At 39.1% G+C, this 26,831-nt stretch overlaps 1 protein-coding gene across 1 annotated transcript; it reads right to left on the bottom strand.

The window, feature by feature from the left end:
- Positions 1-223: 223 nt before the first annotated feature.
- f5 (coagulation factor V) lies at positions 224-25,065 on the bottom strand. Its single transcript, XM_041807524.1, has 25 exons — positions 24,800-25,065; positions 22,725-22,807; positions 21,540-21,662; positions 18,800-19,012; positions 18,530-18,691; positions 16,876-17,097; positions 16,635-16,800; positions 14,935-15,115; positions 13,412-13,508; positions 13,116-13,321; positions 12,855-13,002; positions 12,564-12,776; positions 8,250-10,284; positions 6,400-6,568; positions 6,059-6,307; positions 5,636-5,852; positions 5,264-5,443; positions 4,633-4,749; positions 4,433-4,504; positions 4,239-4,324; positions 2,625-2,780; positions 2,389-2,533; positions 1,589-1,740; positions 1,317-1,499; positions 224-1,230 (listed from the first exon to the last, which is right to left on the bottom strand). Exons 1-25 carry the CDS (start codon positions 24,949-24,951, stop codon positions 1,084-1,086), a joined length of 5,874 nt encoding a protein of 1,957 aa, XP_041663458.1. The 5' UTR covers positions 24,952-25,065; the 3' UTR covers positions 224-1,083.
- Between the last annotated feature and the right edge of the window lie 1,766 nt (positions 25,066-26,831).

Below are 26,831 nucleotides of genomic sequence, written 5' to 3'. Positions count from 1 at the left end.
TGTTGTGAAGCACTCTTATCAAAGAAACAAAAATTGAATTTTATCTATTAATGCTGCAGTTAAGTAAAGGCTTTTTAAAAATGTGAACCCCTTTTGGTTTTGGCAAAAATGGGTTGCAGATGCAAAATGTGGAAAAAATGGTTGAAAAATGGCAAAAATGGGCAGTTAAAGAATTTAAAGAGTTAAAAAGTAGCAAAAAAGAGGTTAAAAGGGGATAAACCGGGCATAAATGCATTAAAAAGGCAGAAATGGGTCAACTATGGCAAAGAACAGTGGGAACAGTGGTGAAAAGCAGCTAAAAATGGCAAAATGGGTAAAATGTGTCAAAAATGGGTTAAAAGACACCAAAATTGGTTAAGAATAGCAAAAACAGGGTTAAAATGGGCAGAAAAATTATGAAAAACAGTTAAAAAGTATAACATGTAGAAAAATTGGTGAGTTAACAAAATTAGCAGCTCAAGTATTGAAAGGGTAGAAGTCGCAGCTTAAAGATTAAAAGGAGCTAAACTGGGCAAAAAATGTTTAAAATAAGGCAAAAATGGAAGAACAGTGGTGAAAAGCAGTTAAATTGCGGCAAAAATACGTTTTAGTTGTCAAAAATTGGGGGGAAAAGTGTCAATACTTGGTTAAAATTCATATTAATGGGTCACAGAGGCAAAATGGTCAAAAAGTGTCAAAAATGGTTTAAAAAAATGCCAAAAGGTGGCAGATGGATGACTAGAAGTTGTGAAAAAGGGTTAAAAGTCACAAAATAGGTTAGAGGAAAAATGGGCCAAATGTAGCAAAAACACTGATGTAAAAGGGTTTAAAAGTGGCATAAATAACTAGTAAATAAAATCTAAGACATGAGCTCAAATTGGCCTCTGTATAAGGAGGATTTGTGTAGTGTGGTTTAAAAATGATGCATTATTGGTGTGAATTATCAAGCTGAGTGTGACTGAATGAACCAGCTTGTAGCCTTTGCTTTATAGATACTTTTTAAACTGCCAAGATGATTTGAAAACACCACACATCTTCATAACTCACTAACCCTTTAATCATAATGCGCCACTCTGATTCGTCTATGTGCATGTTGTATATTTATCACTCAAAGTCACAGCCCAGTAGTTCTATCCTCATGGTGATGGAGCCCATCCAGCTTCTAGGAACAATCCGGATAAACCGTGAGAAAATAGGAGGATAAATGTAGTTCTTGACGTGTTCGTTGTTGTCTGTATTTCCATAAAACATCTGGATATGACAAAAAAAGCATGGATTAGATTCACAACCCTTCTGAAGACTTGATAAATTATGGGTATAATTCTACAGCAGCTGACCTTGGAGGAGATGTTCTCGTCATCTGTGTAAGGGGTCCAATGGATCCCATTGTCGCTGTACATCAGAGAGTAGTTGATAACGTACATCTCTTTACCCAGAGATCTAGCTCCTTGTGTGATGATACCTGTGATCTTTTTAACCTGGGGCAACTCCACCTGAAGCCACTGGTGCATGTCGTTATACTGAGGTAGAGAGGAAAGAGAGGTGCCAAGTTTGTTCAGTTGTTGGGACATAAATGGTCTGGATGTCATGTCAGGATGGGTATTCATACCTTAGCCTGCCACGCGTTAATGGTTCCTTGTCTGTTGAGGCGAGCAAGTGAAGGTTTCCAGGGTCCAGAGTACCAGCTGGTGGCTGTGGTGCTGGCTGTGATTTGGTTGTCTTTGATCAGTCCAGTCTCCATCCCCAGAGGCACTGAACATCCTGAAGGAGGAGAGATGATGATCAGATTAACACAAAGTCAAATTCAGTAAAAAAGAAAAAAAAAAGGATTTTTGAACTGATAATTTCTGTATTTGATTGCAACTTTCATATTTATGGACTGAGAAGAATCTTTAGCCCTGAAATTATTTGTGTGAACCCTAACCCTTATCTCCAGGGTCCAACAGAACCCAAATTCCAGAACATTTAGATTTTTTTTAATCTCATGAACTTGTTTTTGATCTGATATGTTGTTCATGTTCTATTGTGAATCGAATATGGGTTTATAGGATTTGACAAACATTGCAGTATGTTTTTACTTATCATACAAAGTGCCCCAACTTTTTTGGAAATGGGTTGTAATTTTCAAACACACAAACCTGATGTTGGACCCAAACATATCAAATAAAGATCACACAATAATACAAACTAACTGATATGAAGAAGAGTTGACCAGCGAGTTATTTTTTCTTTGAGGTTGAATTAACGCTCTCTTGATGAGGAAGTTTAGTGCCTTTGAAAAGTGATGTTTCAATTTTTTTTGGTCCAAAACATGCTATCCCTCAATAAAGTGGTCTATCTACTGTTTGTTTGGATTGTCTTTATGATGTTAGACTTCATGACCCACACATGTAGATAGTGAAATCTCACCATCAAGTTCACAGCCGTAGAACTCCATGCGGAGCGTGGCCTTCCCGTACCAGTCGATAGGATGGAGCCTGATGAATCTTCCAATCACAGGAGGATACAAGATGTTTTGTCTCTTCTCATAGGCCTCCTGGTTCCCAGAGAACAACTGGAGAAAGAAGAGATGGGCACAAAGAGTAAAAGAGGGGATCTGTCTTAAATAGAAGCTGTTTGTTTTGAGGTGACCAGACTTGCCCTACCTTCCTGAAGGCTCTGCTGTCACCTTTGAAGAAGATCCAGTTCCGTCGGTCTGTGCTGTAGGAGATGTAGTATTTGGTCACATACTGGGAATAGAAGAGCTGTTTTGCTCCCTGCGTGGCCACCTGACTGATCACAACTGGCCGCTGGAAGTCCACCTGAACATAAGGAGAATCCACATGGAGAAAACTTTATTAACAAACAATAAGACACAGTAAAACAAGCTTATTCCACCTTTGAACCTTTGTTTACAACTTGCCTTTAACAACCATGCTATGTTACCGGATACAGAGTTGACTTTTGTACATGCAGTCACACTTTGCATCAAAAATGCAACCTGTGTCCAGTAATAGATGGTGACTGGGACTCACTTGCCTGCCTTTTATGCAAAGAAAAGTCCACACATTATTTCTTTTTTCTATTATAAGAATCACCTCTAGCTACTTAGCTCATGGCTACGCATCCCTGTATAGTGTGTTGCCCCCCCCATTCAATTAGCCATGAGCTAAAAGGCAATCAGTGCCTCTTTAACAGCTTTTCTCCCGCATGTTGTCATAAACATGCTTTAAAAGGACACAGTAAAAGTTCCCAACAAGGCTGGACAGATGAAGTAGGCCACGCTAACTGGCGGAACATCACATATTATGTCAGTTGACAGAGCGGTCTTTATGTGGGCCTCAACACGCCAGCGTCTACACCAGGGTTGGAAATTAACTAGCCAATTTGGCAGCAGATTCAAAAATCTACCAGCCATTCACATTTTTACCAACCACTTTATTTTAACAGGCAGCATAATGAGATGAGGTATAATATAGAAATCCAGAATTAGTATTAGTACTATAGTATGTATATTGTTCCCCAGTTAAGAGGGAGCTGGTGCACCAATGATCCAAGCTGTCCTACATCCTATACGCCTCCATGCCAAAATTTGCTGCATGACATACAGGGCACAGTAAATTCATGCAGCACTTTCCTTCAGTGTCAGATTTGAGAGCATTAAATATTTTTTTCATTATTGGGTTCATCATCTTGGGTTGGAATTCAGGCCTTATTTGACTATCTTGGACTTAAGATGAGTGAAACATTGGTTTAAAGACACCTTTAGTAGGTAGACAAGTTTCAGCACTACTCATATGATACTAAGTCAGACCCCCAGCACACAGCTGACTGTAAACATCTCACAGTAGCTCTGGAACAAGATGAGGAGGTGGGGTTCTTCGGTCAGTTAGTGGTTAGATCCACTCAGTTCTGCTCATATAGTTGACAGAAACAAGCAAACAAACAGGACTCAGTTGATTACTGTCACAAAATCATTCTATCACATTACTTTTGTTACCTGCTCATGAGGTCCCGTAGGTTGAGCAAATTCACCAGACACTGATAAAAATACTTGCATTTGGCTGGTGGCAATCGCTAATTTCCTACCCTGGAATATACTACCAAACCAGTCTGGATGAAGACATTCCAGACCACCTCAATACGGAGTCTGAGCTGTCAAATATAAAACTGTTTTCAGTGGGCACTAAGGTGCATTCACAGCCAGCACTAAGGATAAACACTTGGTATCCGAATGCTAAGTAAGGATGTCAAGGCCAGGTGTAAATAGGGTGTCGTACCTGAATCCAGCTGTAATTCTGCTCCGTGCTCCAGGCGTTGTATTTACCGTTATTGTTCAATCTGGCGAGATGAGGTTCCCAGTATCCTGCAGAAATGGATAACGTGACATTTCTGTGGAGATGTATGATCTAAAAAAACAATGTTCTGCTTTAATTTTATAGTCATTAGAGCACGTAGAGCTGTGGATGTTTACCTCTGGTGTTGATGGCTGTGATCTGGGTGTCTTTCACGCTACCTGACTCCAAACCCAGTGGACGGGCACAGGCTAATTAGAAACAACGAGGGGAAATTACTTTTAATATTTAACACAATATAGCAGGAAATATAACAGATCAACAATGCAGGAAGAAAAATATTCTGAAGATCAGCATAGTCTTTTTGATTTGTCTTTACCATCATCTATAACCAGAAAGAGTGTCTGCATGCCCATCTGTTGGTTGAAGCTGACTTCTGTCTCCAGCTGCCACAGACCAGGTTTAGATGGAAACATCTCCAGTGTATCAAAACTTCCTGTGAAAACACCATTTTAAAGAAATTCTGCTGAATCAAAGCATTTGCTTCAAAACTGACATCAAATATCCCCTGAATCACAGCTTTTTTATGGTCTTATCGATTCAGCTTATCCACCTCTGTTGACATTCAAGAATGAGAACTGTTATGTTAGTATGGGCTAGCTATAAAGGTAAAAGAGCAGAGGTGGGAAGTAACAAAGTACAAATACATACTATACTTAAGCTGAATCAGTCTTTCATTCTACACAAGTATCTGCACTTCTACTTCAGCACAGAATGTGAGGACTTTTGTCACCTCTGTAAAAGAGAAAACTACAGTCCACATATTCAGGCTAAAAGCATACAGGTGCAAGACAAGACAATCATCAACTGCTCCTTTGCTAAAAAGTCAATGTTTCAATCCACTGCAGGATTGAGAAAGATCTTGTCAATCAGACGTTACCTTGAGATAGTTCTCTGGATCATAATTATAAAACACACTGCACTTAGGTTAAAGGAAAAGTGTTTCTTACCAGGCAGCAGCGGATGCACAGCTTGTCTGTAGCTGTTGGTTTTCTTGTGGAGGAATGTCTGTCCGTGAAAATGGACACTTTGAAAGTCTTTAGGAGAACCCATGTTGATTAGATGCCAGGCCACAAGCTGGTTGGTGTACATCCTCAGGCCCTTCAGGTTGTAGATAATACCATTTATGGCTAAGGAAAAAACAGACAAAAAGATGTTATATTCTAAAAGCATCATAGGAACACAACACAACGTTTAGGTCCACTTCTTTAAAATAGTTTAGAGAATGTACAATACTCTGTTTATGGCAAATGTCATATTTCAAGGATTTGACAAGAGGATAACTTAAATCTGTTCTATCAAACTTTGACATATTCTATTACAATGGAACTTGATGTTCTCCCTGAAGTTGGGGTCAAAGGCTCTTCTTCGACTCTTCCTCTGGATCAGCTCACGGTTCTGCTCGTAGTACCAGCTCTTTGACTCATCAAAGGTCATGAAAAGCAGCACAAACTCCCTCATGTTTGGTAACTTGTTGTCCATGCTTCCCTTTCGACACACCAGCAGAGGTCCGATCAAGCCAGAGTTGATATCCCTCTCCTATGAGACAGAGCAAAAACACAGTTTATTATCAGCTTTCAGAAAATGGAATATAATCTACTGAGGTAGGAGGGCATCTGTCTTTCCGATGGACCAGACACCCCTCTGTTTTCTGTAATACTGCATATACCCTGTTGCCATTAGTGGGTGCCATTCATCCTTCGTGGATCTAGTATACAGCTATCTACAGAGAGATAGTTACTCACAGGATTAACTCCTGAATAGTAGGCCCAGGTCCGACAGGTCTGATTGTTGTGAGACTCCTCTGGTGTTGGCCCAGCCTCAGGAGGGACCTTCCATATATATGTGTAGGTGGTATTAGGCTTCACCTCATTGTCATATTGATACCAGTACTTAGAGCCATCCTCGTAGGACAGACCCTCCATCTGTTTGGTGTAGGTGATCCCATTTGGATGCAATGAGAATGCACGGTTGGCATTATTCTTGAACACCACCTACAACACAGAAAGAAACAGTCTGAGATTATGTAAAAACCGACTTGATGGATACGAAAAATTCTGAAGCTAAGGCCAAGATAAAGTCTTACCATGATGCTTTGTCCAACCTCAGCCTTAATAAGAGGTCCAAGGATGCCTAAATGTTCATCCGTCTCTCCTCTGATTTCAGGAGTTTTGAAGCTACTGTCGATGTATCCTCTGAAAACCACTTTGGTGAACTTTGTCTCTCTGTTGTTTTGATGAAACTTTTCTTGCCTCCTGTAGTGACAATAGTCAGACTATTAGAAAGTGCTGTATAAGCTCTACTCCATACACCATTTACAACTAGCGTTGGTCAACATCACTAGCATCAGACACTGGTTATTATTTCAACATGTTTTCAGATACTTCAAGTGATCCTTGGCTTTATTGTTTTACTGAGGCCAAGTTTATCAAACAATCAAATAAGGAGCCTGGCAACAAGACATTTTGTCTAACATGGTAGGGGCCAAAGCAAACAACAAACTTCACACCACAAATGTACACAGGCTTGATCTACAATTATAATGAACAGAGCAGAAAGTAGACATCCATTTAGTGTGGAGGATGAAGAGGACATGGAGACATATGGATATTACTGACCATTACACACATCACAGCTGTTAATTTGAGATAGCATCAGTCAGGGTCACTAACTAGATTTGTATAAGAGCAAGATTTTATCCGGCAAGCACTGTGGGGGCCAGACTTTCAAATGAACTCAATATTTGGTCATAACAACATATTATTGTATTAGTATTTGTATTTACTTTCAAAATGTAAATAATTTTTAGGCATTAACAGACGGGTCTGGCCCCATTCCCTACAGGCAATAGAATTAGTTCAGCTATCAATTTCTAGGACTGCCATGTTGTCCATCGCTAGGTTTGATGATAATATGCAGCAACCTGATCGAGGAAATAGGTATATTGTTTTAATTATCAGGCAGGAAAATCACACTCTTCAAGACCCTGAAGTGAAAGATGACAAAGAAAACTGCAGATTTAATCAGGACTGGACAGATAAGTAGGTATGCATCATACATGTATGTAGTAATAATAACTAACAGATGGATTTCTGTAAAAATTATGGAAAGAAAGACACACTCAATCTGTGATTTGATTTGAATCCCAATTCTTGGTCTATGATACCATTTATATCAATTTTTTTCTTTAAGAAAAACAATTTCTGTTGGGAAAAAAACTGGTTATTATATGAGCCATGATCGTCAGAGGACCAGTCATCTGTTGTAGAAACAATATCTAAATCTCTGACTGTCTGACTTAAAAGAAGACTACATGTCCACTACCACAAAGATTTCATCTTCTCCTGCCACGACAGCTGTGTTAACCTGCTGCTCTCAGGTCAGCTCTAGAGTTTATGATGTTAAATAAGCTGAGTTATAGACAGGCAGCACCACCTACCATTCAAACAGAGAAAAGATACACAAGCTGGGCTGTATCGATTTAAATCCCACTTAATTTGTTTCTATAGTATATAGTTGATTCAGGGTACTTCCTTACATCCCTATTAAAAATGGATCAAACATTCAGTCATCCCTGAATGTTGCACTCTTGATCATTTTGGGGTTGATTTAATAGTTGTAGAGTCTGAAAGGCAAATGATACCTCTGTTTTCCTCCTCATGTTTTCTAAATGTAATCATCTTTTGGGGGCCGGATGGGGAGCTTTGGGGGGCCTTATATGGCCAGTCTTGTTGAATCATGGTCATGGGGAATCCTGGATGCATTATTGATTACGCTACACTTAAAAAGGATGTTTATTTTTAGTTTTAAATAAACAAACATGCAAATTCAATAACAATCAGGCCAAAATCTTGCTAAATTTTATGTCGTTTGATTATGCTCTAACAGTAACCAAAGGGAGTGGGGCTCGTCAAATTAACTTTTCGTACAGCTTACCTCTGTCCGTAGCCGCCGTAGTCCCACTGCACCTCCTCTGCAGCAATAAAATAAGTTTTTACATTAGTGCCTGCGAATTTTAGGTAGTACTTGGCTGTCTCATCCAGGTTGAGTGTGCTGATGTCTTCGTGACCAGTGTAGGGGTCTTTGTAGACCACATACTCATATTCATCTTCTTTCACGTCAGGTTCATCCAGCCCGAGATGGTTCGGCTCATCCCCAGGAACATACAGCTCATAGTCACTGAAATCAGGCCGAGGCACTCCGATGACCACTGGCATGTTAATGAGCTGCTCCTCATCAGAGAATGGCTGAGGTACATTTGGTCGTGCCCCTCGTGGGCTCATGCCAGGATTGAATCCACGTGGAGAGAATGGTAGACCACTTCTTGATTGAGGCTTGTATTCCTTCCTCCTCTTTGTTTTCATGCCTTGGCCCTTCTGTGGTCTCTGTCTGAAGTTCACCTTCTTGGTCTTCTTTGGGGCTGGCGATGTTGTTGGAGGCTCTTTATCTAAATACTTCTTCACGTCATCAGGGATCTCCATCTGTACCACTTCATGAGTTCCCTCGTAGGTCCAGTTGTGGTCTTGCGTCTTGACAGATTTGGTTTTAATCACAACTGTGTCATTATCTTTGAGATAGATTACAATTTCCTCACTGCTTTCTGAAGAAGAAAGCACCTCAGAACTTTCTTGTCTGGAGAGGGATTGGTTGCTCGTAATCATGGTCTCATTGGACAAACTTTCAGAAGATGATGATGATGATGATGATGATGATTGGTTTACTTTATCAAGAAGAGCTGTAACATTTATCTGACCCAACAAACTATTCTCTAAGGATGAATTTGATCTCGATGTGTTCACGGAGACATTCTCTAAAGGCACAATTTCACTCATTTGGCTTTCAGTGCTGGAGTTTGATAAAATATTGGCATTAGTGAAAGAATTCTCCTTGAGCTCATTTTCTGTCTCTTCTTTAGCGATCAGAGAGTCATTTGCATTGCTTTGGTTCCCTTTTGTCACATTGAGTCCGTCTGTACCATTATTTTTATCCTCCTTGACTTCAGTCATGTTAATAGGCAATGAATGGTTTGATGCATCTGCTGACACATTAGCATGAGTCGCCACCATTTTATTCTCAACATCCCTTTTCATTCTGCGTGATGATGAGGTGACAATTACACTTGGCAAAACGTCTATATTGCTTGTTGATGAATTGCCCAGAGGCTTGGAGACAAACACATCCCTTTTGGTAACTTTCTCCCGGGATTCACCCTCTGAGATCTTGCTGGGCTGGTTATCTCCAATTAGACTTGCTTTTATTTCTTTAACATATAAGTTAGAAGTTGAATTTCCTTGTAAAGCTGCTCTGAGATTCTTAATTTTCTCCATTGCTATGGTAAGATTGGTAATATCCTCAGCTAGGATTCTGATAATGAATGATGCCATATCATTTGTAGCATTTGTTATTGTTGATGCATTTGCTTCCAGTGTATTTGAGCCATTAACGGTTGTGTTATCTGGTTCAGCTGTGTCTAAAGTTGACTGTGTTGTATTCTCACTGCTTTGGTTCAACATATTTACTGCTGTTATATTCAGTCCATCCATTTTTTCCAATTTTAATGTCTCATTTTGTGCATTTGGCTCTGGTTTAGAGGCCTTATTTTTATCCTTTGTGTTATTAAGAACAATGTCCACGTCTGCGTCAACATCAACATCATCATAGTCGAGGAAAGAAAGGTCCAGCAACTCAACACTCGAGGTCTTAGATTGGTTCCTGATAGACCTGAGACCCCACTCTTCTGCAAACATTGCTGTGTAATCGTCTACCTCTACCGGCTTCTTTTTTTCTTCTTGTTTTTCTAGCTCCTCCTTCTTCTCTGTCTCTTTAGGTGTCTGAGGATTCCACACGGTAAATTCTGGCTCTTCGTAGTCGTACTCATACTGGTAGTCACGATAGCACTCAACGTCCTGGAACTTCACACGCATGCCTTTTGTCGTCTCATGGGAGTTTAAGGTAGCCAGGAGCCAGACACCTGGTTCAACAGTGACACAATTCATCATCAAAACCTTTAAAAGCCCCATGTCTTTCTTATTCTTATTATACATAAACTCACTTGGCAATCAACACATCACTAAAGCAAAGGAAATAGACTGTTAGCTAGCCAGCAGCCTGTTAGCTAAGGTAGCACACTGTCCTATAGTCTCTTTAAAATGCACCACAAAAATATAATTTGGCAACACTTTACAAAAAGTTACAGGTAAACTTTTCATATTGAGTAAGTAAGGAAAAACTAATATAAAAAAACTAACTACTAGAAAACAGCTAACAAATGAGTAACTACTAGTTAAGCACTTTCATATAAATATGGTACTCAAATTTTGTATGGTTTGTGGGTAACAAATGTTTAACTAACTAATGGTTAACCGATAACAAATGTATCACTAACAACTAGTTAACCATTCATTTACCATAACTTAACAAAAAGATAAGGTACTCAAAGTTTTGCTAGTAGTATGAAACAAATGTATAATTTATTACCAGGTAATCCATTAACAAATGTTTAACTACTAGAAAACATTAGTTAACCATCACTTAACAGATACGGATGGTACTAACATTATGCATTGATGTAAGTAATAAATGTACAACTAACTACTTGTGAACCATTTACTAATGAGTACCTAACTACGAGTTAACCATTAGTTCAGCATAACGTAACAAATGGATGTGGGTCTCAATTTTACATAGTTAGTAGTTAAAGAATGCCTCTTTTTACTAAATCTTTAATGGTTAACTAGTAGTTTGTAACTCATTCTTTAGTGGTAAACAAGTAATTCATAACTTATTCTTTAATGGTAAACAAGTAGTTTGTAACTCAGTCGTTAATGGTTAACTAAGTATTCAGAACTCATTCCTTAATCTTAACTTGTTATTATTAACCTGTTTGTTCATGGTCAACTACTACTTGAGGTAGACATAAGTCTTTTTTGTTAAGTAATGTTAAATAATGGTTAACTAGTTATTATTTACAAATTCATAAATAACTACTACTACTACTAATACGTACTTAAAATGCAAATTTGTGTACTTTACTGAAATATGTTACCTAAAATTGAGGCACATTTCAGGTAAAAATATAACGGAGGGGAGGAGTTTTGCTGGCACATGGATATCACAGAGATTCCCATACACTGTAAGAAAAAATTAGTCGAGCTTACTTAAAAAAATTACGGAAAGTCGTTGCCTCAAAAATAACAAGTAAACTACACTTGACTTTTGTGAGTTATAAAAACTTGTTTGTTAGTAGTGTGCAGTACTTGTTCTACTTGAACTATTTAAGTATTCACTACTAGTTTAAAATCAATTATTCCAAGTTTTCACAACTGAGATTCAAATGTTAATTCAAGTTTGCAGGACTTAGCCTAAATCATCTACTTTGAGTGTGTAATACTTAATATTTTTAGTGCATTGTAAACACTGATAAGTTAATAGCACTCAAAATATCTTACATTACTGATTACCTTAGAACATCAGCTAGTACAAAAGTTTTGTAAGTCATCATTTCACCTTAGGTGGACTATCTTGTGCCACAATGGCAGTTGGCGACCCACTTCATCAATGACAGTGTGCCATACAACTTTCACTGATGCTGATAACAGTATCAGTACCCCCTATGGGCGGGACATCTTTAATTGAGACAGCAACTTCACTCGTGGTGCATTTTATTTATTTATCTTACTTCACCTTTTTTTTAACCAGGAGAAAACCTCATTGAGATTAAAAATCTCTTTTTCAAAAGTGTCCTGGCAAAGACAGCTGCAGCAAACAGAGTGCATAAAGGTTTAGTGCCCAAAGGCATTCTGGGAAAACTGCAGATTTGCAAAAAATACTTAACTTGTTTGAGTACTGTTCACTTAAAACTGAAATAAGTTCAATCAGCTCATAAAAATAGAGTTCAAATCGTTGTTTTGGATTTTTAAGTTAACACAACTTAATTATACCCCCTTTTTACTTAATTTTTTAAACTAAGTAAACTTAAGTAAATCAAGCCCTTTTGCTGTTATGGCCAAGAAGTACAATTAACTTGTTTATAATAAGTATTTAGAACAGGTTAAGAAGAACTGAGTAATTTCAACTCAATGTTTATGAGTAAAATGGATAGTGCTTTTTACAGTGTAGGAATGAACTGACCTCCAGTTCGCCCAGTTAGCATAACGTTAGTAGAAATGAGGGGCCAAACATTCCTATGGAACATTATTTTTTATAAAGAATGCAGAAAATGAAATAAAAGTTCTTCTTATGAATACAGACCGATGTTGTCCATGTTCATAGTGATGGTCTCTCCAGTCATGGGGTAAAGGCTTAGGTAGTCCTCTTTCCGCTCGTTCAGCTCAAATGGATGTCCGTAGAAAGTTGCCGTTTGGATGTAGTCCTGGGCTCCAACACTGGACACGTGCCACGTCGCAACCTCACCGTTACAAAAGCCGAGAAGGGGGCCGCTCTCAAACATGTAGCCGTTAACCGCTAGGAGAGAATTTGTATAAAAATGAATTCTTCTTAAAGCAGCTGATAAAAAATCATTACAATAAGGGTAAAACTTACTGTGCATGACATTGGATTTATAAAAGTCGGGGTCTGCCTTGTTGACTTTGGATCGATCGCAGTATTGGCGGATGTTATGATCTAGGTACCAGCTTTTGTTCTCGTCAAACACAGCAAACATGGCATGCTGCTCCTTGTCTGCTCTCAGCTGCAGAAACAAAACAATGTTAACTTTATTAATAAAGTTAAATTACATTAAGCTAAATATTCATGAATATTTAGCTTTCCTGCACAGAGTCAGAACTGCTACTGCCATGTTACCTGTACATTCCTGACATTGAGGGACTGACTCTTGCAGATGAGGATGGGTCCAATCAGTCCTGATGCGATGTCTCGTGGAGTGTCCACGGCGCTGTGGTATAGCCGTGTCAGACATCGAGAGTCTCCTTCCATCGGCTCGTCTTCTGGTAGAACTTTCCACACATATTTCCGCGTCTCACCTGGAGGAACTCCATGAGACTGGTTACCTTTGATACACAATAAAAGGTACATTTCACATAGATTCAACTTTAAATATTTCAGAATTATTTGTTTTACACTGAGGAGAGCTTTCGTACTTCCTGCAGGGTAGTTTGCTCCTTCCTCTAACTTCTCTATGGACAGTCCATGTGGGTAAATGCTGTAAGGTCTGGAGGCCATGTTCTTAAAAACTATCTGTGAAAGGACAGGAGGACACGTGAGGATGTGGTCTGCTGATATTGGCTGCACCACAGAACGTCTATCAGAGGATTTAGGCTCACAGTTTACTCCATCTGTGTCAGCAGATTATTTTGACCTTTTCAGGTTGGTTAACTGTTTACTTCAATAATATTGTTTGTTTTTTTTTTGCTTACAACATGAGTGAGCACATGAGGTAGTTAAAAAGTTTATGTTTTATTGATAGGATGTGGGGTGTCACATTTAATCTTGGGGTTTTCCATCTCTTCGTCAGTGGGGTTGTATAACCTCTGTGACCCTCTGACCAACTGATTACCTGCAGCTTGTGCCATAGAATGGGACGTAATGTTAAGATAATCATAAGTTTTACAGTAAGGAGTCCATGCATTGTGTTGTATTTGGAAGATGACCAGATGCTTTGTGCATTCTTATTCCTTTTTGGGTTGATCTGCCCTACGGTGATTGATGTGTTTCGGCAGCAACCTACGATGAAGAAAGCCTCAGTAGGCATCTTGTATGGAGTGTTAGAATGGCACCACTTGCACACACCAATGACAGACTGAAACATGTGCTGTAAAATAGGGTGAATTACATGCAAACACACATGCGCAAACAGGATCCCCATGGCCATGCACTAATGCAGAGATGTCAGAGTGACGGCCTTGCTGCTCTTGTTGAAAGGCTGCCGGGAGCGGTTGGGGGTTCAGTGCCTTGCTCAAGGGTACTTCAACAGTACTCAGGAAGTGACCTGGCACCTCTCTAGCTACCAAGCCATAGCCCAGACATAATCCAACCGGGACTCGAACTGAGGGCCTAAGTCTTTACAGATTGAACCACTGCCACTGTGAAATTGTTACTACAAACAGCAGGTATGTGGTCTTATAGTCTGGTTCTAGTATTTATCTCTGCAAATGTACTTAGGGGCCAGAAAACACTTTCAAAGCAGTGTTAATGTCTCCAAAGACACTGGTAATTTCTTTCAATTGAGAAGGGAGCAGCATGGTAGAATGTTTATGGAGGGTCACAAGTTGATCTAACACCAGTCACACCGTGACACTGTTTGTATGCATTAGACAAAATAAATAATAAAAAGGTGACATGAGTTAAAACTTCTGGCTGTGTTCTGTATTAATGATCATGTAAACTGTGCTTTAATTATGTATTAAATTTTATAATTTAAAGTTATTGTACAACTTCTTGTGGCCCACCTACAGACCCTCTGTGGCCAACCAGTGGACCTTATCCCACACTTTGGGAAGCACTGGCCTCGGACGTCTATTTAGAGGACTTTAACGTTAAGAATCAGTTGGAACTGTCTCATGTCTGTGGTCTCCTTTTGGAGCTGCTTATAATGTTTCATAGTGTCATTTAATGATGCCTGCTATTAAATTTATTATATATCTAAAAAAAAGAATCAACTCACCGTGATAACGTCTCTGATTTGTGCTCTGATGACAGGACCCAGTATCCCCAGCTCATTTTTCCTCTGTTTGGACTCTGTTCTTTCAGTGAACGACTCGTTTTTGTACTGTGTGTAAACGGCCTTCTTGTACTTTTTACCGATGCGTGTTGGGGACTGTCTCAGGTAATGGAATTTAAAGTCCCTGTAAAAGGAAAAAACAGGGTTAAAGTAGGGATGGACAGCATATTCTGTTTTTAAAGAGACAGATTTCGCATTTCAGCTAGCAAGGCTGGACAGACATGAGCTGTGAAAAACACAAGAAAGATCAGGGTTTATTGTGATAATCTGGACTGAACCAAACTGACTGCTTGGGAGAAATGGACCATATATATCTGACTTTGCCCCTCCTGACTTTGTTAAGCTGCCCCTTCTCAGAGGATTTATCAAACGTTTTTTCCTGAAGGTGTCAATGGATAAGATCAATGCATTGTCACCTCCCACTTTTGAATGTTACTGCCCTCCCACTTGGGGGAAAACAAGCCCTCAGATCGAATGGCAGAAGGTTAGAAAAGATCCGTTATTAAAAGCCATTTTGGTTTGTGCCTTAAACAATTAAAAGGCATACTGTAAGTCATGTTTTGTTATTCTCAAATGATAAAAGATTGCCCAAGAATGGTTCTCTGTTTTTTGGCTGAAACTAGAGAGGAGTAGAGCTGGCAAATGTTGGATTGATGTTGTGTTCCGACTGACCTTAAGCTAATGATCACTCTGTGACAGCAGGAGCTGTAGTCTGTCTGCCTGTTAACAGCTTTTTCACACATTCACTTACTTATTAACCATATTCAAGTGTTAAGATCCAACATACCACAACACCTCGGCTTGCAGGGTATGCTGGTTAATGAAAGGAATTTCCTACATTATATCTTTGTCTCATTGGCCAATGGATTTTGGCTCCTAATAACCATTTAACTGTACAGTTTTCATTTTTTAAGTTTTTAAATACCTAATGACTCAATCTTTCCCATTTACTGCCGTTCATTTTTATGGAAGGTTTTCCCCAAAAAAGGGGCGGGGCTTGTATCTTTGGGCAAAGTTCATGGATTTGTTGCTCTTATTTGTTACTCATTTTGATAGCACTTCTCTATTCAGAAACCTGGAGTACTTCACTGTGACATGACGCCATCTGCACACAATATAGTATGTGAAGTGATAGCGTGCAGCTCTTGAACCTTCAGATTTGGGGACTTACAAGCCAGATCTTTTACTGACTGCTTGCCTAAGAGTGTCCAAGACACCCAACATTTGTCTTTTTTAAGCTTTTAATAATCAAAAATTGCAGGAAAACGTGCACACTGTCTAAATTGCACAAATACATTGGTAACCTTTTGAGCATGGTAAAAAGTAAAAGAAAAGAAAATCACCAAATACTGGTGGTCTAGGGCTTCTATTTTTGTTGCAATGGTATCAAACCAGGTTCAATATGTTAAAATTTTTACTAGAATCATGTAAAAGTTTATAATCCTTGAACTGTGACAAACATTTTTTATTGCTTTACTGAAAGAAAATATTCAGATATAACTTGGTATCGCCTTTCAGTTAAAAAATTTCCAGATAGGATTTTTTTTCCATATTGCCCAAGCCTAGGTTTAATATCTTCTCAGACAACTTCTTTTAACAGCCCACAAATGAAAAATATAAAATGTCATGAAAACGTTTCTTACTCATCTACATGCTCATGCACTTCCGGTGCGTAGTCCCAGGTAATCTCCTCTGCAGCGATGTAGTACGTCCACTCCCTCATGTGTCGTCTCTGCAGATAGGTCAATGTTCTCTTGGGTGCTTTGAAGCCTTCACACGTTTTCACATCCAAGTAACCATGCATGCCAGCTGCAACGGCACAAACGCTTTAGATTCATGGGTAAAAAGCTTTCTTTAAAAGTCACATGATGCTAGTACTCCTACCCTCCATGTGCTTGGTGGTGTGAGAGGACATCAGCCAACGGCCCGTGTGCAAAGGCTTCATGCTAACCGTGGTGGTCGACCCGCTGATCAGACCCACTGACGACACTTTATGCCCCATGTGCTCCAGCACCTGTCCATTCAGGTGAACAGAGAACACCTCGGGATCTGAGCTCATACCCAGCAGATGAAGGCTCACCGGGGCGTTAGAACACATACTGATGTCTGGGAGGGAAAGATTGTGACATTTTATCAGAGATAGTTCAGTTTATACAGAAAATTCTGTGTTCTTCTCTATGCTGACATGACATACAACATGGGCATGATGGTGTTTTCTACCTATTGCACCCAAAAACAGGCAAGGACTTATACTTCTGTTTTGCAATTTTGATCTCCCTGATGCTGTTAACTATTTAAAACACAGACATGCATACAAACACTTTTTCCAAACACAGCCATAACTGAGTACCTCAGCAGGTGAGCAGGCTGATGATACATGTCCTCAAAATTAAGACCTGTAGTCAATTTCCAGCTGGGCCCCATGTTATGGGCAGGATCATGGTCCTGACAAACAAGTAAGGGCTGACTCCCTTATATAGGCCCATGTGTTATCAAGAATTAACATGCAGACTTGAGTGTGTTTCCACCGTAAATAGCTGAGCTTTAAATGCTTTTAAAAGGTAGTCTATTTCAAATGAAGCAGCTCTTCTTGACTTTCCCATAGATTGTCACTGGGGCTGTAAAACAACTGAAACCTCTGATTGCGGTTAACCTCTGAATTTCTGCAGTTAACAGAATTAATCTGCTCTTACTGTTGCATTTTGAAATTTCACTATAATGCATTTAAGACAGTTTTTGTTTCAATTTGGACTTTTTTCTTAGACTAAGGCTGACTGACTTCCTGCTTTATACAGACCTGCTGTAATTTGGAAAGAAAAACAGAAACCTTGAGTAGAGTTAGACATCAAAGTTTAGACACTAGTTTATGACTTTAAATGCAAATTTGAAGTTGACTATAATATCACACAGGGGCCACATGCAGCCCTCCGTCTCGATGAATGTGCCCCCCCCCCAACGTAAATCTGCCATTAAAACATGGAAAAAATAGCAATATATCCCTAATAATCTTTGATTTCTGGTTAATGTTAAGTTCCCTGCAGGTAATGAGTACAAATAATGTGCTGTAATTGTTTCTGAAAAAAAATCTGTAAGTCAAATATGCAATAGAAACTTCTACGTTCCCTGCTTAAATTTGATTTTCAATTCTGTTTAGCAATTAGATTAACTATTTCTATATTCACTTTAGTTTAAAATAAGAATGTTTCTATAATAAAGTAAATTGAAAGCTGTATCTTTAATAAAATTATAAGTAATCTTTGTTGTTAAAATGAAAGTATCTTACATTTTCTAACAATGTGGCATCAAGAATAAAATCAAAGTGGCCCTCAGCCTAAGTAACCCGTCCCTGAATTAAATGAAGTGAACAGAGCATTATTTTCCTCTGAAAAATGGTAAGACAAAACTTTGGTAAGACAAAAAACATGGCCTCCTGACCTTACAAACGCCCCCCAAATTATTTAATTTTAGTGAAAAATACACACTTCATGTCTCAAACTCTCCCTCTATAAGTGGCTCAGAGACTGCTGGACATATCTACCAGGTAGTGATCCCATTGTGTATCCATTGATGGTGTATTTGACGTGGTTATCAAGGGAGTAGCCAGTTGGTTTGTTTTTGCTCTCTTTCTCATTGAAAACCCCAAAAAGGAAGGTGTATTCATGGTGGATGCCGACCTGCTGCCCTGAACTATCCAGACTGCCTGCAGGGGGGAGAGACAGGCAAAAAAAAACAAGTCATTTTGGTGCACAAGGACATCAAGAAATTTTCCATTAACCAGCACTGAAAACAGATACGTCTTACTCCTTACCAGGCTTACAGATAAGCAAAGCACCGATGAGGCCTGAGTTGTAGTCCTGGACAACATTTTGGTGGGAGATGTAGGAGTAGGTGAGACAGGTGGGGTCATTCTTCTGAGGAGAAATCTCTGATGTCACCTCCCAGTGGTAAATATGCTCACTGTTTGGCTGCACCACATCATCCTTTTTCTCTTTCTGGGAGGTATTGTCAAAGTAGTGAGCTCCTGAAGAAACAAAGGGCAATCAGAATGAACAGGAGTAAAATTACTGAGAACTTTACAGCTTTAAATGATGATTGAAAACAGGTAACTATCTGTACTGTTTGTTTCCGTCATCTCTCAGAACAGGTAGCAACATAGCTGGGCGTAGTGAGGGTATACATCTACTTATTTTTAGTCTCATAAAGTCACCCACATCCAGGCCCCTGAAACACCCAGAAGGGGCCCACCACAATCATTATTTAATATGAACCCATACCTGATTATTTTTCTTTGAAATTTCCGGCAATACACATCCAAAAGTCAAGTTCAACTGGCCTCTGCTCAGAGCTCACATTGTTAAAAACAAGTTCATGACAGTGCAAGGTCGGCAGTGTGTACAGAACTTTAAGGCATTTTTGGACTACAAACTGAGGCTAAAGGAAGGCGTAAATGTGGAGTAAGCTTTGTGAGGGCAACATTGGGCAGGAAGGAGGATTGACACAACCCCAATCGTGCTCTGGATGTCCTTGCATGTTACCAGGGGCATGGGAAAACGATCTGTTGATAAACTAACACAGTTCACACATTTAGGGTCGTGTAAAGGTGGATGTAGTAAGCACAAGCTAGGGTACTGTCTGGGCAGGGAGTATGGGTTCGTGAGCCTAAAATTGGTCTCCAGATGTATTACCAGGGGTAAAAAAAAAAAAGGCCTGGACAAAAGAGATCCTTCTGAGCTTCACCTTGGCTGTCTAGCAACACACACGTGTTGACATGTGTGGAGCTTTATTTTGGCCACTCTCCAGCCCTGGGTCGGGGAATGCCAGGCCCCTTGGTGAATCCTTGGTGCCCTGCATGCCAAAAACGTGTGCACACAACTGTACATCTGATTGTGTCATGGATATATTTTCCTCTATGACACATTACTGGAGGATACTGTTAAAGGGCAAACAAAGGAGCTCAGGCTGTATCCAACTACCTGATGTGTGGGATGTAAACTAAAAACATGTAAACACTCGAGAAGGTAACTATAATGTTCATTCTGAAATCAGAACTAATATTAATGCTTACATCAATTATCAATAGCAAAATCAGATCAGCTCAGACTGGTGACTGGTGGTCAGCACAGACTATCTGCACTTTGTTTCTACATTGTAACACTCCCAGTGTACTGATAACTTCTGATGTTTAGCCAACTGTGTTTTTAGAAGTGGTCATTACAAAAAACAACAAGAATCCTCTGGAATTTTGTTTCCTGTTATTATGTCAATATATTCTCATTTTAAATACTGTATCTAATGAAAACTAAATTAAGCAAACGGCCATGGATGCACTTAACAGAAAGTCACCACTTTGTCTGGTTGCCGTAACACTGATCTTATTATTATCATATTTTTTTACAGGTTTGAAAATTCAAACATCGGCCTCTTAAAACAGAATGTACCAGTCCCAGGTGGTTTGACGGACATGTTTGTCTATGTGCAGTAACAAAAACTCATTGTAAAGATGTGGAGAGTTGTGGTTTGTCTTTAAAACTTTATGTCTCTGCTGCTGTGTTGATTGTGACACTTCCTCCTGCCTCTGTCTGTCACGTATGTACTGCATTTTGCATCAGTGTCATATTGATTTTTTTTTTTTTAAAGATTTATTTTTAGGCCTTTATTTGATAGAGGAGGACAGAGGATAGACTTGGAAACAGGGGCGAGAGTGGGGGAGAGACATCCGGCAAAGGGCCTTGGGCCGGATTTGAACCTGGGCTGCCCGCGTAGATAGTGCGTGCCTTAGCCGCTCGACTACCGGCGCACCCCCATATTTATTTTGAAGATGTGCACAGCCCAAGTCTCAAAGCAACGCTGAGCATATGTGGCAGCCATTGCATACATATGTCAGTTGCTTGGATAAAAATATTTTAGTAACCAATCAGAGGCAGACTAAGGCATGTGATATGTGGGATATCTAGCGACCTAAATGGAGCTGGTGATGCTACTTTTAAAGTTGTTGTAAAATTCATAAAAAATATTCTTACCATACTGGGGTGCTGTCTTAAATTGCCATGGTTATAATTCAATGGATACCTCAACAGACTAATTAATGAGGAATCTTGCCTGACTTGCCATGCAGGGGTCTGGGGAGATTACTGACTTCCCGACAAAGCTCATGAGATCACACTCAGTTCCCGAACATAATGACAACTTAATTTAGAATTCCCTTCAAGCTGTTGTTTCAAATTAAAATCCCTACACTCTGACTTTTTCATTAAAATCAAACAACATAGTATTTAATGTTCATTTCCCATTCAATAATGGCATTAACGTCCTATTTTTTGTCCTTATAAGAGCAGAAGGGGATTTCCTCTGGCTCTGCAGCTCTTCCTGTTGGACTTCAGAACACTCTACTTTGATAATCAGCCTCTCCTGGTTAATATTTCAGACAAAGACAAACAATTTTGTTTGTTTTGTTGGCCAATCTTTTGTAATCATTAGAAAGAGTATCATCATGAAGACCAGCACTGACCCTAACATACAGGCATAGAGAAAGAAAATGAGACACCCACCCTCAGACTGTTTCCCGTAAGCGATGCCATGTGGGTGGAGGCTGTGTGGTTCAGTCGCCATGTTCCTGAAAGTGACCACGATGATCTCGTTTTCCTCAGCCCGCAGGGTGGGTCCAAGCAGACCTGCAGAAACAGAGACAGGGTTTGGTTTGGTTTGTTTGGTCTCTGCATCACATGTATGTTTTGTTACATCACCATGACAAAATGAGACGAATGATGTTGACACATACTGACTCTTCATTGAATTACTGTTCTCACCTGCAGATAGTTAAAACATTTCTTTATACTGTATACCAATGCAATATAAGCATACGGCTCTGTTCCCCTCTCTTTTATCCTTATACATGTACTGACAATAAATTATTATGCAACTTGAAATGATTCCTGTGTAAACCAAAGCAAACTGTGATAAAAATGAGTGGGACAGATGATTACTGAAAGGTTTCCAGCTGACTTTTTCAGACACAAAGTACATCTGACAGTGTCCTGCTTGTGAAATTTGGAGGATTTCAACCATGGTGTAGCTCTTAATGTTGGCATTTTTTACAAGAAGTAGTGTTCATTTATTAAGATTATCTTGATGAACAAAACTTGTTATAAACTTTGACCTTATGTAATATAATCCAAAAACCAAAGGAGAAAACCCAGAAGCCTTTGGCTGACATAATCCACCCAAACTTTCAGGTTGGTTGGTCTACTAAATGGAACATCCCTGCAGCATCTATAGTCAGTGAGTGTCCAAATTCACAGTTGGGTCAGCTAACCTTAGTTTTGGGCCTATTTTGCATCTTATAACCATATGAGTCTTTTTGTGTCTTCTTAGCGCTATATTTTCTTGTCCCTTGAGTGTCTAATTACCCTTTGTGCTTTTCTATTGTTGGCCTTACACCCTAATATTCCATCACGTGTGTTTGAACTGATTTGAACTAACTCCGCTGGTTCTTTTTGTTAACTTATTCTGGTCTTTGGAACATAACCAATCACTCCTATTAGTTTGTCATTAATGTTGAATTAAAGAGTAATTTTCAGAAACATGCAGAATATTACAATTATCTTCAGATCAACTCTCTATTATCTAATATTTTTGTAGACAGATATTAGACCAGCAGACAGGATGAGTATTTCTGAGTAATTAAACCCAGACAGACTGTGTGTTCATGTTACGCTTAATTATGCAACACTTACCTAACCACGAAGGATGAGTCTTAGCCTGCCTGAAGTCTTCGTCGTACTCTCGAAACACCACTTTCCTATAGTTGGGGCCAAACCTATAAAAACAAAATGTGCATCAGCACAGAAGAAAGCACGTTTCCTACCTACAACACTGTGAATCAGCATGACATGGAGTTCAAGATAGGAAAGGAAATGTTGACTTATGAAGCAACTGTTGTGTTTGTCAGAATAACACTGATAGGAAGAGGAACAGACTGCCAAAGAAATGAAACCAGGACAATCTGGACTGTTTTGAAATAAATCTTAAATGAATTTAAAAACTAAAAATGGGCAATTCAGAAGGACAACTTTTATATATGCAAAGAATGAGAAATAAATACAATAAAAATATAGCTTTATAAGGTGTTGCATATCTTATTTTGCATGTTGATAACATTGCTCATAAACTGTTGGACTATTTTCCCACACAGTCTGTCACAAAGTGGAGAACCTCACATTGTTGACTGGGAACGGCAAAGCCTTTCAGGAATACTCCTTTTATATCCAATCATGGGTTTGTGGTCCCACAAGTCTGGGGTTCAGATTGTTTTTGGAAATAATGGTCATCAAGTCCTCTGGGCTAAAGAGGAACAGGACAATCCAGAATGTTATCAAAGTTCAGAAGTCAGCATCTGTGACGGTGGTGGTGGTGGGGGGTTATTGGTGCCAGTGGCATGAGTTACTTGCATATCTGTAAGACACCATGAATACTGAGAGGTACAAACAGGTTTTTGAGCATCATTTGTTTCCATCCAGATGTCTTTTCAGGGACATCTCTGCTTATTTCAGCAAGACAATGCAAAGACATTCTGCACAGGTTACAACAGCAACCAAACCCAGCATTGATGAGCAACTTGAAGGCTCATTTATGCTCTATGTTCTAAATGCCTACAGATACAGATCAAACTTTCTGTCCATATTCTACGTTCATGTTGGTTTCAAATTCCTACAAGCTCTCTCAGAGCTTACAGTTACCGACTAAACATTGTAATTCCACTAGTAGCCATGACTGAAGTGTTGAGCAATGTAGCCACCAAATTTGAGCCAGAGCAGCAAATCACAACAAAGAATAAACTGAAAAATTGCAGAAGTTCACTAGAACTTTCTGAGGGAATATTCCTGAATATTGCATAAGTGTTATAAACTGAACATACATGATGCTACCTCACCTAGGTACAGAGACAGATAACTATAAGCTTGGTCGAGCAGTAACCTGGAAATCTATGAAAGACAGCGACTGGATTAATATTTTTAACATCCATCCCAGCGTAAAGAAGCAGACAGATGCAATATTTAAAAAATACAGATCTGTTTTCATTCATAAAAGGATAAATGATTAAGATGTACATCAACCAAGAATGGGAAAGAAATTCACTGTTAATCGCTCAACAGTTGATGTCTTCAGTCCCCAGATGCCTCCAGAGTATTGCTAAAGAAAAGGTGATTTCACACAGTGGTAAACATTCTTCTTTTCCAACTTGGAATATGATGCAGGCATCAAACTCAGAGTATGTGTATATTTCCAAAGAACATTCAACATCTTGTCAACTAGATGTATGCTTAGAATGATTTACAAATTGTAGTTTTCTGTCTTCATTCACATTTTAGACTTTTCACACTTTTCAACTTTTTTGGAACTGGGGTTTGTACACAGTTCTGCTTTGAATGCCACGAACTCAATGCTTTGTGTTAAAAGGTGAAGTATCATGTGCATTCATACATTTGTATGGCTTGTGTATCAGCTGTAAATAATGGCAGACATTTTTTAGCTTTAATAAAGAACTTTTTTAAAGCTGTTATCTGCAGACACCAATATTATGCTGATAGCATGGTGCATCTCTAATTAATTCATCTTAGTTCTTTTCTTTGTAAATAATAACACAAGGAATAAGAGCTGCTTTTTTCTAAAATGTGTCTTAAGATAACTTTTACTATGAATTTTTTCAACACAAAAAGACTGATTGTGATTGTGTGTTTGAAATGAGCTGTAGTAACAAAGTTTGACTTGATTTGATTTAATATAATAAATGTTCCTCTCAGCGTCTTACCTTTGTGCGTCATTCCCAGAGTAGTTCCAGTCGATCTCCACAGCAGCGATGTAGTAGTGTCTCTCTCTGAGTTGCTGCTGCTGGGCTCGGTCTGTCAGAAGAACCAGGACCAGCAGGAGGCACCGAGCTCCGGCCCAGAAACAGAGCCTCATATCTGGGATCAGTCTTGCAGGTGAGCTCTGTTTGTTCTGGAGGTGAAGAAGAAGAGTTGACTGACAGAGGCGTCCTGCTCTGAGCTTTATCCCTCACTGACAGACAAACCCACGCATACATGGGTGTTTAAACATTATGTCCCAGGACAATGACCTGCGTTACGGTGTATTCTCTCCCCCCTCTCTCTTCTTCTCTAGTAATTAAAACCTCCTGTGTTTGGCTGTGAGTCATCCCTGAGGGTGTGCGTCTTCCCATCATCTCTGAAAAAAAAAAAAGAAAAAAAAAAAAAAGAAAACAACCACATGTGCACACAAGATGAGGATGAGTGTGGAAATTTCTCCAACTGTAAAATTACAAAAGCATACTGCAAAAACCGCCATGTATCATTTCAAGAAGTGAAACTCCATAGCAGCAGTAGTGTAGGTACATGACTTAAGTTTCAGTTTATAATACAAAACAGAAAGTAACATCTTGTACCTCCACTACTGCTGTCAAATAATTAAACACCTTGTCTAAAATTTTCAGTATCTTGATTCCTTACAATACCACATGCGTTAAAATAATAGAATAACTGTTTAGCAATTCAAAGCAACAAAAAGCTCTGAAGTTAAAAAAAAGTCTTTTTCACAAAACAAGTATGAAGAAAAAGGAATAAATCCATAAGAAATTGTAAGCAAAATCCTTCACACTGTCAGAATTGCACAAAAACACTGACACTATATGCTTTTGCCTTTTCTGGAATTCAGTAACCCAGTTTTTGTTATTCTGTATTTAAAAAACCTCATTTGTTAATATAATTCTGCATCTAATAATCCTATTGTCCCTTTTTTCGGTGTAATGACCCAAAATTGTATGTTTTTTATGTTTAAAAGATGTATTTTTGTGCCTTTTAAGTCTAAAAAGACTATTTCTGTATCTTTATGTGTTTAGACAGTCTTCTTTGGCCCCCTTTTTCTCACTAGGAGCCTGTTTTTGTGTCTTATTGTTTCTTTTAACACCGTTTTTGTCTAATAAGACTCTTTCTGTGTCGTTTTGTGTCTACTTTAGTTTTTTTTCTCTTTAGTAGCCTGTTTTGATGTATTTTGTTTCTTATAATCCTATTTATGTCTACTGTTGTCCGCTTTTTTGTCTAGTTAGCCTATTTTTACCTCCACCAAGGAGGTTATGTGATTGGGTGGGTTTGTTAGTTTGTTAGCAACATAACTCAAAAAGTTGTGGACGGATTTTGATGAAATTTTCAGGAAATGTCAGAAAGGGCATAAAGAAGAACTGGTTAGATTTTGGGACTGATCCGGCTCACTGTCTGGATCCAGGAATTTTTTTTAAGGATTCTGTACTATTGGGAGATAGGGCTAATGGCGGAGGTCTGCACTGTTACCACTTTAATCCAGGAGATGGCGGACATGAGTAACTTCAATCCCAGCAGCATCTTGGGTGTGTTTCTATTAAAAGTTTTGGAGTTTATAGAGTTTGAAAGACGTACGCCCGGTCGAGGAGACGAGTCGGACCGAACAGAGAGAAAGACAGCGAATTGTAGCGAGAATACTCACAATGCTGGGAGGAATAGAGGAATATTCACCCTCCGCCATGACTTCCAGTGAGACCACGGGTGAGACTGTCAGTGCATCTGTTGGCACCAGCAGGCAACGCCTTCACCATGACAGTCCAGCTGGGGTGAAATACTTTAAAATCTCTCTGATATGACTTTTACGCCCACAAAGCTCCAATTAAGCAACACTTGTTGTGATTATCAGTTTTTATGATGTAGGAGTCAGATTTCAGGCTCCTGTAGTCCATCAAAAATACAGCAGTGAGACTCTGAACATGGTACCATGAAGAGCCAGAACATCTCCTGTCCTCCCTTTACTGGTTATCAGTG

The sequence above is a fragment of the Cheilinus undulatus genome, linkage group 15 (genome assembly GCF_018320785.1).
Source record: "Cheilinus undulatus linkage group 15, ASM1832078v1, whole genome shotgun sequence".
In the NCBI taxonomy this organism is placed as follows: Eukaryota; Metazoa; Chordata; class Actinopteri; order Labriformes; family Labridae; genus Cheilinus; species Cheilinus undulatus.
This window is presented reverse-complemented; position numbering and strand designations above follow the sequence as displayed.